General features: G+C 30.9%; 1 protein-coding gene across 2 annotated transcripts; it reads left to right on the top strand.

Moving 5' to 3' along the window:
• Window positions 1-445: 445 nt before the first annotated feature.
• LOC107851700 (tetracycline resistance protein, class A) lies at window positions 446-9,103 on the top strand. Of its 2 annotated transcripts, XM_016696787.2 has the most exons (14): window positions 446-686; window positions 2,217-2,328; window positions 3,359-3,471; window positions 3,558-3,680; window positions 5,386-5,576; window positions 6,147-6,222; window positions 6,568-6,654; window positions 6,759-6,839; window positions 6,961-6,993; window positions 7,318-7,371; window positions 7,448-7,489; window positions 7,981-8,059; window positions 8,147-8,217; window positions 8,643-9,103. In XM_016696787.2, the coding sequence occupies exons 1-14, from the start codon at window positions 519-521 to the stop codon at window positions 8,730-8,732; spliced, it is 1,320 nt and encodes a 439-aa protein (XP_016552273.1). In that variant the 5' UTR covers window positions 446-518; the 3' UTR covers window positions 8,733-9,103. The 2 variants fall into 2 exon arrangements, with proteins under 2 accessions (XP_016552273.1, XP_047256954.1); XM_047400998.1 differs by lacking the exons at window positions 5,386-5,576; window positions 6,147-6,222.
• The last annotated feature ends 4,468 nt before the right edge of the window (window positions 9,104-13,571 follow it).

Raw genomic sequence — 13,571 nt, forward strand, 5'->3', positions numbered from 1 at the left:
ACAAAATATTTCAACATTTTGTATAATTACTGAAAATCTCGATTTTGGGTCTATGCAAGATGTATAATTAGCTCCAGTATGTCCAACGAAGATATTTTTTTACTTTGTAAAGATACATAATTAGCTTCTGATATTTTTTCAGATTTTGGGTCTGTTGAGATACATAATTAGCTCTTGATATATGTTTATGTTTTTTCCTTGGATAATATGGTCATTGAACTTGTAGATATATCTTACTAAAGTCAGTGATAAAAACATCTTTTAACTTTATTTTTTAACTAAGCTCACCAAGCAAGCATCATGTTCGATCATGACTGTGACCTAATTAAGTTACCCAGCCCCCTCATGGGCCTTTTCGTAGACAGAATGTTTGTGGTACCCAAATATATATATATATATATATATATATATATATATATATATATATTTGAACTTATACTATTGCTTTAAAGACATGGGGTTCTCTGTTTCTTATATAAACTGTCTGATAGAGTAAAATAGGCTACAATTTAGAAGGCATGGAGAACATGTCTAATGGGCTAAGCCACCTCTTCATGACAGTATTTCTCCATTGTTTCTCAGCATTCATGGTGATTCCTGCAATAACTGATATCACTATGTCTGCCCTTTGTCCTGGCAAAGATGAATGCTCCATTGCTATTTATCTCACTGGAATTCAACAGGCAGTATGTATTATCATTCCCTTTATCCCTTTATTTTTGCTTAATTTTCGTGACATGTATCTAGGACGGATTTTTGTGTGTTCAATTGAACTTCTTATTTTCCATTTTTATTTACGTATCAGAGATATAAAGGGCTGAATCACAGTGAATCGTGACATCGAGGGCTTTCTATTGGAACTATATATGCGTGTACAAAATGTTTATAACGTACACGTTTAATAAGATGACATTCATTCTGATCTTCCTATATGCTAGGAACGCTTACTTCCTTCCCTTCATGCTAATACTTGTAATTTTGCTTATGTATTAAGTTTTTGTCTTTCCATTTCTTAGTTGAAATTCATAGATCACTTGCAGTATTCTTTATTTTAATTAATTAGCACCATGTTGGTTTCTTATGAAATTATGCTCATAATAAAGTGGTATGCCAATTTTTAATGAAAAAAGTGAGGGGCTCTACAATATTGTTCCATGTGACATGTATTCCACTGTTTCTACTTTGTTCAAATGTTAGTATAATGTGTTGAAGGAATTAAAACGTACACATGATGAGTCACAACTATTTCAATGTCATACACTTATTTTAAATTTTCAATTCGTCACTATATATCTTTCAAAATCGCACACTAAGTTTAAATTCTGAATCCGTCACTATATATCTTCCATGCATGAAGTTATTTGCTTTAATTCTAAGTTAATTGGTTAGTAATTTGTTTGATCATGAGTTATATGACTCACTTCCAAGGGAGAGTTGGACTGACTTAGAAGGGAACCCCAAAAAATTTTTTTTTTTTTAAAAAAGAGAAGAGAATCAAAGAAATGCTTTATCATAAAACAATTTTTTAAAGATTAATTAGCCATCTGCCTTATTATCTAGCCCCAACCATCCTCATATTATATTCTCGTACATATGTGCCAAATTGGCTTAAGTATTCCTATGATATTATGATACATAGTTCATTACTTAATCATTTTCTCTCCGATCCTTAATCAGACATTTTAAATTTAAGTTTTAAGAATGAAGAAATTGTTCCTCTACAAATAGAAGCGACAAATACAATTTTGAATTTATAATTTTATACTTTAGAGTACATTCAACTTCATTAGATTTAGAATAAGTTAATACATCGATCAAATTAATAAATATCGAATATCAAATGATTATACCAATTACACACACGAAAAAAAACTACAAAATTTGTCTTTAAGTGAGAAGTTTCCCCTAGTTCCTATGAAATTCCATTAAGAAAGTGAAACTTCTACCAGTTCTAACTTCTAACTTTTTTCTAGAATAAAAAATAATTGTCATACTTTTGTCAAATAATGCAAGTGTCTCATATTACATGCCTGTCCCACTTTATCTACCATTTTGTCATTTTTTATTTCATTTTTTCCCTCTAATTATTAGTTTTTATTTTCCTCGAATATTTTGTTTTTTCTTTTCACATTGCTAGTTTGTTGAATATGATGAATACAATGTTTTTTCTGAATTGATAAGTCGGTAAGTTTTAATTTTATTTGGTGATGGTGCAGATAATAGGATTGGGATCATTGATTATAATGCCTGTGTTGGGGAATTTATCAGATACTTATGGAAGAAAAGTTATGTTGATGGTCCCTTTGACCCTTTCTATATTTCCTCTAGGTATTTATTCAACTTGATTTCAATTTATTTGTTTTAATTAGTAATTAAATACTTTTTAAAATAAATTTTTACTATGTTACTCTAATTCTTTGAAAAGATCAATAAGTGTATGTTAAATTATCCAAAAATAATGTATTTTGAAAAATCAGATATACGACAACAATAAAAATGAAAAATCTAAGTACTTTTTTATTCTGATACGATAATAAAAACTGAAAAGTCTAAATACTTTTTTACCATGATATGACAAATCATCAAATAACTCTTTTAGACCAATTTCTACAATTGAACCCCTTTAAATAAAGGGTAAAAAGGGACAAAAATACACTAGATGGAATAAAGGATGAACACTATATAAGAAGATTAAAAGACCCTATGAATGAGGAAGTGAAAAGGCTAAAGTTATTAATTAGTGCCAAAAAAATGTCACCTTCGTCTTATATTATTTATCGTATTTTTCTTTTACGTGCCTTTTTTAAAACATATTAATTAAAAGATTTTTTGAGCATAATATAATTTTTCTTCATTCAATATTTACTTTATTGTTTGTCATAAGTTCATAATTGAATTTTATGTAATCTTAAAAACAATAACTACTTATAACAAAATGAAATGAAAAATTATTTTTATCTTGAGAGATGACAAATAATTCGATATGACTAATTCTACGAATAATTTGAGAGAGAAATTAAGTATTAGTACTTCCACTCACTTGTGGGAACATAAAAAGGAAATTTCTCTTTTTGTTTGTTTGATTCCTTTCACACAACTTCATGAGATTTTATTAAAGAGTGTCAAAATATTAAGAAATAAATTCATGAAGAAATCAAGGAATGTCAAATAAATAATAAATACACATTAAAAATATATTTTACCTAGCTAAATATTGTAATTTTCCACCCCTCCCACCTCACAAACACACCCGCCCAAGAATAGAGTGGACTATTTACTATAATGAAACTTGAATTTTTATAGAATTAAATTCAAAAATTATTTATTCATCATATATTGACAAATTTTATATTTCCAGTAATATTGGCATACAGCAGGACAAAATATTTCTTCTATGCTTATTACATCCTACGAACTCTTGTTGCTATGGTTTGCGAAGGAAATGTTCACTGTCTCGCACTTGCCTATGTGGTAAAATAAATTAAAAATATAGTTCCGTTATGTAATAATATATAAAAAAAATTATTTATACTGACAATATATGTAACTTAATTCAGGCTGATGTTGTGCCAGAAAGTCGTCGCGCTTCTGTCTTTGGAGTGTTATCAGGCATTGCTTCTTCTGCTTTTGTTTGTGGAAATCTCTCTACTCGTTTTCTCTCTACTGCTTCGACTTTTCAAGTACGTGACACTCTTTTCTTTTTTGAAACGTCTTAAAATGTCTAACGCTATTTTACTATTAAGAATATTGCGAATTAACTTATATTCACTAACAGTATAGTGGAATTTTTATATCATTGATGCGATTTAACATATTACAAGAGGTTAGTCGTTGGGTTTTTTTTTATTTTATAATATTTGTGTATAGAAGTTAAAGCCATAATATTGTTGTATACGTCTTTCATGATTTCAAAATCATCTTATATTAAAAACTAGTTACTACGGGCCCAATAAATATTTTTTTAAAATTTATTTTAATTATTATGATTTATAGTATTTTTTTAAAATATATAATAAATTAATTTTTTTTTAGATATTTTAAATTGTTAACTATTGTAATTTATAATATGTTTTATATAATTTTTAAATGCTTAGATGATGTTAACTATTATAATTTATAATAAATTTTATGTAATTTTTAAATGTTTAAATGACCATAATAATTAATTATGGGTGATATAGTAGAGCTACGAGTGAAACAACAAAACAAACATGTTTTAATGACTCACAACAACTAATTAAACGCAATACAACAAAATTACTATAAAAGATACTTGTGAAAAAATTTAAATGGTCATAATAATTAATTAGGAGTGACATAGTAAAATCACGATTGAAACAACAAAGCAGACATGTCTAATTAAAAGTGATACAACAAAATTACTATACAAAAATAACTGGGTGAAGCAGACATGGCATAAATATCTATTTTACTTTTTGGTTAAACATTATTAATTTTTTAATACATAAATAACTTATAATAATTAATTAGAGATGATATAATAAAATCACGAAGAAAGCAGCTTATGAAGCAGGCAGGATCATAAATATCTATTTTACTTTTTTTTATTAAATAATATTAATTTTTTAATATATAAATAACTAATAATAATTAATTAGAGATCACATAATTAAAATCACGGAAGAAGCAGCTGATGAAGCAGACAGAAAAAGCAGGCATGTTGACGGAGTGCTGCCTGCTTCTCGTGCCTTTTGCCTCTTATTAGATAGTAAAATTATAAATTTCAATCAGATGTTTTTGCTAGTAAACCTTATCACATGTATGTTAAGACATAATACATAAATATACATTTAAATTTGACTTTGGTTGACAAGTAAACCGTCTAAACTTTTAGTATGTAGGTTCAGACACCTTAACTCATCTTCAATGTGTCGGTTGAACGCTTCAATTTTAAAAATGATCATCCAGACACCCCTGAAATTTATGTGCTACATCAGCTTTGAGTGTCCACGTGATACAGTGGAGACAAGTTGGGAATGCTTAGCACTCATCTTCAATGTGTCAGTTGGACGTTTCAATTTTCAAAATGATCATCTAGACACCTCTAAAATTTATGTGCCACGTCAGCTTCAGGTGTCCACGTGACATAGTGGAGATAAGTTGGAGCGCGTAGTTGGCCATTGAGATCAAGTTGAGATGTCTAAATATACACTCTCAAAATTGGAGTGCTTACTTGCCAGCTAAAGCCAAATTTAAGTATCGGTTTACGTATTATGCCATTATTTAATTATATTTTCTTCTACTGCAGCTAAAATAATATATAAGTCAAATTAACATGTAATAATCCATTAGTTTCCAATCACACACAAGTATATTTTAGTTTAATTTATGCTAATTATCAAACTAAACTATTGTTACCAACAGGTTGCTGCAGCAGTAGCAGTGATAGCTCTTGTATACACAAGAATGTTTCTCCCAGAGCCTTTGATAAAAGAACAAATTTCTACTAAAGGAACAGACACAATTTGTCTTCTGGAAAAAGCTCCAAATAAAAAATTCCAATTATTCAAGACATCGCCTTCTTTCAATGATGTGCTACGTTTGTTAAGTAATAGGTCAGATTGTAAATTCACTCAAATATGAATTATCATTTTGGCTTGAGTCGACATCTATATCCTTCAACTTTGAATGTTCACGAGTAGGCAGTTAAACTTGTAATAAAGTTGAATAAGTAGATGTACATGTCCTACGTGTCAATTCACGTGAGATACATTCGAATCGACTTGTATTATGCCCCGTAGGATGCATATTGTGTCATGTAGGGCGCATATTATGCCTTGTAGGATGTGTGTTAACTTATTCAACTTTATACAAGTTTAAGTGCGCCTACTTGTATACACCCAAAGTTGGAGGTCATAGATACCGCCTGAGGCTAAGTTAAAAGATAAATTAATGTATTATGGCTTTGGAATAAACTTTACCTGCATACTATGTTGCTCGAACTCTCCAAATTATCGCACCCATTTCAAATCTTTCAAAAGTTTACTACTTTCAATTTTGGAGGATCTGACACACATTTGGCAGTATTTTTGAAAAGTTTAAGCAACATAGATGTCCAATACATTTTTATTGATTTTTTTTTGTTTGAATCTCCTATTAATGATTATTGTAATTAAAACTTGCAGCTCCACATTTTTACATGCAGCTATTGTTTCTTTCTTTGTCAATGTTGCACAAGTTGGCCTTGAGTCTTCTCTTCTTGTAAGTTTCAGCACTTCCCATTAATGTGGAAACCCCCATTCTATACAGTACACAGAGACGAATCCAAAATTTAAAGTTTATGAGTTCCTACAGTAACCTCAAGTTAAAATACGTACAATAATAACTGAGTTCACAATTAAATATTTATGCTTCCGCGAATCCATACGTTCAACTCGAAATCCTCCATTGAATGTCAAGTATAATCTTGGGATTTTTACACAAATAGCCAGCCAGATTCACTGTGTATTTTTCCTACTCAGTATACATAGTATACATCGATTATACGTCAAAAATTGCGTTGTTTTTCTTCCCTAAGACAAAATGGTTTTCTTGAGATGTAAGCAGTACTTCTTGAAGGCTCAGTTTCATTTCAACAAAGATCAATTTGCTGATTTGTTGATAATTTCTGGAATTGCAGGATCTATATCACAGGTGATTGTTTCTTAACAACCTTTTTTGTTTTATATTTTCACATTTTTTACTTTTTGCTTCTCAATATACATATTATATCTTCAATCTCTTAATATTTTTGGCAGCTTCTTCTAATGCCCATATTAGTTCCTGCTCTTGGAGAGGAGAAGTTGCTTTCTGTTGGACTCTTTTTCAATTGTGTGCATGTATAGTACTAACTCTGTCCTTGACTGCATTTTCAATTCGACGATTTCATTTGACTATTACAACATTGCTTTCTAGTTGAAGATGTTGAAGATTTTATTTAACTCAAAATCAATTATGCAGATGTTACTTTATAGCATTGCTTGGTCCTCGTGGGTAATTTCTGCCTCCTTTCTAGTCTATTTCATATGTTTTAGTCTTTTGCCTGCCTATTACTCCGTCCGTTTCATTTTACATGACTGTTCTAAGTACGCAAGAAAGAATTTTGAAACAAGTAGTATTAAACATGTCATTAAAGGTAAATTGAGAAGTTTAAAATTAAACTGTTACAACATATAGTCGTTCCTTCTTAAAACAGATTTAGAAAGGAAACAATGTCACATAAAATAGAGCGGAGGGAGTAGATTTTATGTTCTTCAAGATACCGCTTATCTACTTTACCAAATGAATGAGGTTAATTGAGCAGTGAAAAACATGCAGGTCCCTTATGCTAGTGCTTTGATCTCTGTTATGTCTATTTTCGCAATGCCATGTGTAAGTCGAATTTATATAATCGTTTGTTTTTCAAAAGTTTGAAGTTAAAAACGCTAAAAGTCGTGCCTGATTGCAGCTGAAGAGCATGGCATCCAAGCAAGTTGGGCCAAATGAACAGGTTTGTTGTCAAGAATTGTTCTCATATTTTCCCTTCACATGACACACTAACATCTTTGATCATTTTCTCCCTCTTTTCTTTTTCTCCCCTTTTGTATTCTGTCCTGTAAACACTTTTGTTAATGTATTTCTCCTATAGTTTCTCGTCAGCCGATTTCTGTTACTACATACTGTCTCTTGTACTTTGATTATCACACTTCTTTGTTGTAGTTATTGTTCCTCCCTTCTTTTTTCCTTTCAGAATGTTTTGGCATACTTCCGATATTATTTTGCCATGATCCCTTCTCATCCATTATTCTTTTTCAATCTGCTTTGTTTGAGCTGAGGGTTTATTGGAAACAACTTCTCTACCTTCCAAGGTAGGGGTAAGGTCTGCGTACACTCTACCCTCCTCGAATTCCACTTGTGGGATTACACCAGGAGTGTTGTTGTTGTAGAGCTGTATCTAGCATGTTTTCATTGTCTCAAAATCTGTTTCACTTCCTTTTTCAGGGAAAGGTTCAAGGATGCATCACAGGCATATGCTCCTTCGCGAGCATGGTTTCTCCATTAATTTTCAGTCCTTTAACAGGTAGCTAAACTCGGTTTCTTTTTCTCCCCCTCGTGTTTGCGATACACAAGTCAATTTGATCTGATTATGGTGTCACTTTTTTTCCAGCTTTATTTCTATCAGAACATGCACCTTTCCATTTCCCTGGATTCGGTCTAGCCTGTGCTGCCTTTGCTTTAGTAAGTGTTTTTGGCTTCTGAAATTTGCATCTTCAATTTCCTTTATCATTAGCGAACGGGAAACAAATGTATAAACTAAACTAAAACTGAACATGTTACATGAAGTTCTGGGATTGATTTTTCAGATGGTCAATCAGCTAATACTTACTATCTTATAGTCACTTTCTTCTTGATAATAACTATCGGTTGAGTAGCCATATGAGAAAATAACTCGACAATTCTGCGAAAGATCAGGCCGTCATTAGTAGAATTGCATTCCTGAGGCCTACACAATGTGAATGTTTTCATTTAAACTTAGTGTCATTTTGAGCTCCATTCCTCATTTCTTGTGTTCATATACTATCTTGAGCATGCTGAATAAACATTCGCGTATTGCATACTGGTCCTGAAGGATTTCAAATTTAACAGTATCGATGATTATGCAGATGGTAGCCTTCATTGAGAGCTTCATGATAAATTCAGCTATTCCTGTAACCGATTGCAGCCTAAACAATTCAGAATCAGCAGAACCTTAGTCTTGCAATCGGAGCAAAATGACTCTAAACAATAAGGCCATTTCTTATAGTTCGATGATCTATTCAACTTAATCAACAATGTACATTATTGCACACAGAATTCAGCCTGAAATTCGATATGAAGTTTATTATGTTGTCGATATCAGCAAGATTAATTGGCTCCTGACATACGGAAAAAAACTACGATTACAGCTGCCTCAAAGAAAATATATTTAGATTTATTTGTAATGTTTACTATAGAGAAGTGCAGTTTATCAATAGTGTTTTTTCCATCTAAGATGCTCCACATTAATTGTTCAGAGGAAGTTAAAATATGTAGATATGTATGAGTATGACAATGAATGTGTATTAGGAAGTGTTTATTTTTTCTCCCCCCACTGTTGTTTGATATCTTTAAGTGCACCACATTTCTTTTAATTTGATATCATAACATGCCAAAAGTCGTAAGTTATAATATCTCATTTGTGTCAAAAACACACCTAATTAAGGTATTCCGTTTTTTTAAGTTTCGTACCTGAACTAGTGTGAGTTTTCTGCTTGAACTATCATCAAACACACCTCATCTTTCAATTGTTCCCTTTTCTTTCCTGAAATATCTTTTAAGTAAGACGAGCAAATCTTGACGGTATCGACAACATAAACTTCATGTCGAATTTCAGGCGGACTTTAATAGGCCATAATATACACTATCGATGAAGGTGAATAGATCATATAATTATCATCAACTATTTATCAAAACACATCTTAACTATCAATTGTTAATGTTTCCTACTTGAACGATGGTGATAGTCAAGCAGGAGACTCACACACTTGATAGTTCAGGTATGAAACTCGAAAAAAACAGGACACTTTAGACATTGATAAAGTAGAGTTAATGGTCAAAACACATTAAGTTATCACAATTTTCACGAGCTTCACACCCCAACTATCAACAATTCACGTTTCCTACCTATATATCAAAACACACCTAAAAACTAACTAGGTTAACTAGTAGTTGTTCCTTTCTCATCTGAATTATCACCATCTACTCAACTAGGTGTATTTTAGTACATAGATTAAGCCTGTCAAACGGGCCGGGTTGAACCGGCCCGGTCAGCCCATGGGTTGTAGGGTACCGAGTCCCGGGCCGATTTAATTTTTTAGTTGGGCTCAGTTAAATCGGCCCGAACCAAGCCTGCCGGTTAATCGGCCCCGTTGTCTTTAAAAAAAAATAAATTTGGAGATTTGGGTCAAACTAGCCGTTGGCCCAACGACTATATAGCCGTTTTTGGGTCCAAACGGCTAGTTTGGGCCCTTTTATTAATTTTTTTTCATTTAAAATATTTTTTAATCCCAAAAAAAATTCTGTAAATACCCTACACCTTCAAATCATTTTTTCACACAATTTTTCATTTTCTCAAATCTCATTCTCTCTCAATTCTCAAATATTCTATATATTTAATTTCCTAAAGTGCTCACTTTAATTTTTTTAATTTTGCGATTACAAAGTACGAGTGGAAGTTTCTAAAGTCGCAACCTTCGGATACTTCCAAAATTTGGTATTGTCGTTCCATCTCTTACGTTTAATTTTTATTTAGTGTATTAATTGTTGAATATTTAATTTTATTATATTTGTGTATTTTAATTTTTTTTGTTTAATTTATATTATGGATAAATTAAGAAACCTCGCTACTAAAGGTGTTAAAATTTTTTGTCCTGGAAGCGGTAGTGGTAGTAAAAAGTGAATTACTAGTGGTAGAGGTACTTCAAGTAGTGGATATACATGTGTGCCTTCGCCTCCGGTACCGCTTGGTACACCTTTTGAGAAAGAAATAGGTGTAGGTGCTCACGATATGGATTATGTAGAAGCTAAGGAAAATTACGGTATAGAAGAAGAAAATGAAGTAGATGCGGTTAATTTAGACGAAGATGATGAAAATATTGGTGAGAAACCCACAGTAGGAAATGCTAACGTTAGATCTAAATCGGTTAATCTCTCTCCCCGTGTCCCAAGAGTTCATAAAACAACTAGTATTGCATGACAATTTTTTGAACGTATATCATATACTGAGGTGCAATGCAATATTTGTCAACAAATATATAAGCATAAAAGAAGAGGTAAGCAAGGGGTACGAGTACGTTAATGAGACATATAGGTGATGCTCACAAAAGAGAGTTAAATATTGCACGAGGTGGTGGGGATGTTGGTGGTCCAACGCAAACTAGAATGGACCCATCAACTAATCAGGTAATGAAGAAGTATAATAAATTGAGGGACCAGGAAGAAATAGCTAAAATGGTAGCTGTGGGTTGTTTGCCTTTTAGTTTTCCTTCTTTTGATGCATTTATTCATTATATTCAACCAATTTATAATCCTATGTTTAATGGTATTCCTAGAAGTACTTGTCGGTCTGATATTTTTAGACGTCATTCACAATATTATTTTTATTTATCAACATTGTTAAAAAAATATTTAATGTAACTTGTCCCTAACTTCTGATTAGGTCGTGCTGTAAATAAAAATGATTATTTAACTGTTACTTGACATTGGATGGACAGTAATTTTTTGATGCAAAAATGTATTTTTTTTTTATATGATGAAGATCGTAAACATCCTGGAGATTTTATTGTTGATTCTATTGTTAAAGTTGTCGAATTTTATGGTATCGAAAATAAAATCTTATATATTGCTTTTGATAATGCTTCTAACAACAAGACTGCTATAACAAAGTTAAAATCTAAGCTATCTCCGCCGTTACCTGAAATTTTTCATATTAAGTGTGCATGTCATATATATAATTTAATTGTAAAAGATGATCTTCAGTTTTTTGAGCTTTATATTGAAAAAATTCGTCTTGTTGTTGGTTTTATTCAAAGAAATAATCGAAGAAAAAGAATTAGAGAATTTAAAGTTAAATTTCAAGAAAATGGACTTGCACCGATATTGATGCCTGAGGAAATTGATATTAGATGGAATTCTACGTATGATTTTCTAAAACTTGTTATAAATATAGAGTTTCTCTTACACTAGCTTTTAGCCAATATTGTGGTTCATTTGCTGATTGCATGCTACATGATTCTGATTGGGTTGTAATTAATGATCTTGTTAAGTTCTTAAAAAAATTTTATATAGCTACGGTTGAATTTTCCAATGCTTATTATCCTACTGTTTGTAATATTTTAGCATATATAGCCGATATTTCTGGTTTGCTCAAAGAATATAAAAATAAAGAAGGTTATAAAGAAGTTGTTGGTGCCATGTTTACTAAATTTTAAAAATATTTTTTTCCGATTCCCCCTATTTACTTGGTTTGTGTTATGCTAAATCCGTGCATGAAATATAATACTATGTGCCACTTTAGTATTATTATTTATGCTAACTTAGAAATAAATACTAACAATGATTTTGAACAAGTATTACAACCTGATTTGTGGACGGCTATGGGCTATGCGAATGAATACATAGAGAAATTATATAATCACTATGCTAATTTAGTTGATTTAGCCGTACCTACAAATATCACTCCAACTGTCGCTCTTCATCCTCCTGAGGAGCCATCATCTTCTAAAAGGTCGACATATAATGGTTTTCCTGATTCCTTTTATGATTTACCTTGTTGGAACAGTGTTTATGAAAGAGCTTACACATCAACTTATCAGAAAAAGATTAAATATTATCTTCGGTAGCCGCCGGAGGATTGCAGACGACGGATCGACACGTTGGATTAGTGGAGGAGTAATGAAACACAATATCCTGTGCTTTCAAGATTAGCTAGAGATATCTTGAATGTTCCAATGTCAACCGTTGCATCAGAGAGCGCCTTTAGTCAAGGACGACAGTAGCTTGGAGACAGCCGACACTCATTGGGAAGCACTGAAATGAATGTTCTAGTTTGCCTCAGAGATTAGATTAAGCGGAAAGAAGAAACCAAGGAATAGAACTGCAGCCGAACGACGAGCAGAAACTTGAAGAAATTATGTCTTCAGGGAGAACTCAGCAGAATCAAGTCCAATGCATGGTTTTGTCCCCGTTGACTATGACTATCTTATGCAAATTCCCGTTAATATTAACATGAACGAGTTGGAAAAAATGATGTATAATTTGTAGATTTTTCATTCATGTAAATTATAAATTTTGGATTATTTCGCAATCAATAAAATTTAAGATTCATTCACTCCTTAGTTCTTACTTTGTAATTTTTTTCATTTAATGATTTAAATTCAACTTCTAGTTTAAATTAAAAACTTACTTTTAATATATTATTAATTTACTATCAAGTGTTATTAATTTATTATATTAAGTTGCATATGTTTTGTATATTTATGTATATATCTTCTATAGATGTGTATATATATATATTTATATATATTTTAGTATATGTTTTATTTAAAGTAGTACATATATATTGAATGGTGCATATATATATATATGTATATATCTTCTATAGATGTGTATATTTAACGTATACATGTGTATATATTTCATAAATTAGTATATAACTATCTATGTATTGTAATGTATATATATATTGTACTATATTTTATTTAAAGTAGTACATATCTATTGAATGGTGCGTATATATGTGTATATATCTTCTATAGACGTGTATATTTAACGTATACATGTGTATATATTTTATAAATTAGTATACAGCTATATATATATATATATTGTAATGTATATATATATTGTAGTATATGTTTTATTTAAAGTAGTACATATATATTGAATGGTGCGTATATATGTGTATATATCTTCTATATACGTGTATATTTAACATATACATGTGTATATATTTTATAAATTAGTATATAATTATAAATATATATATATATATATATATATATATATATATATAT

This window comes from Capsicum annuum, chromosome 12 (genome assembly GCF_002878395.1).
Source record: "Capsicum annuum cultivar UCD-10X-F1 chromosome 12, UCD10Xv1.1, whole genome shotgun sequence".
In the NCBI taxonomy this organism is placed as follows: domain Eukaryota; kingdom Viridiplantae; phylum Streptophyta; class Magnoliopsida; order Solanales; family Solanaceae; genus Capsicum; species Capsicum annuum.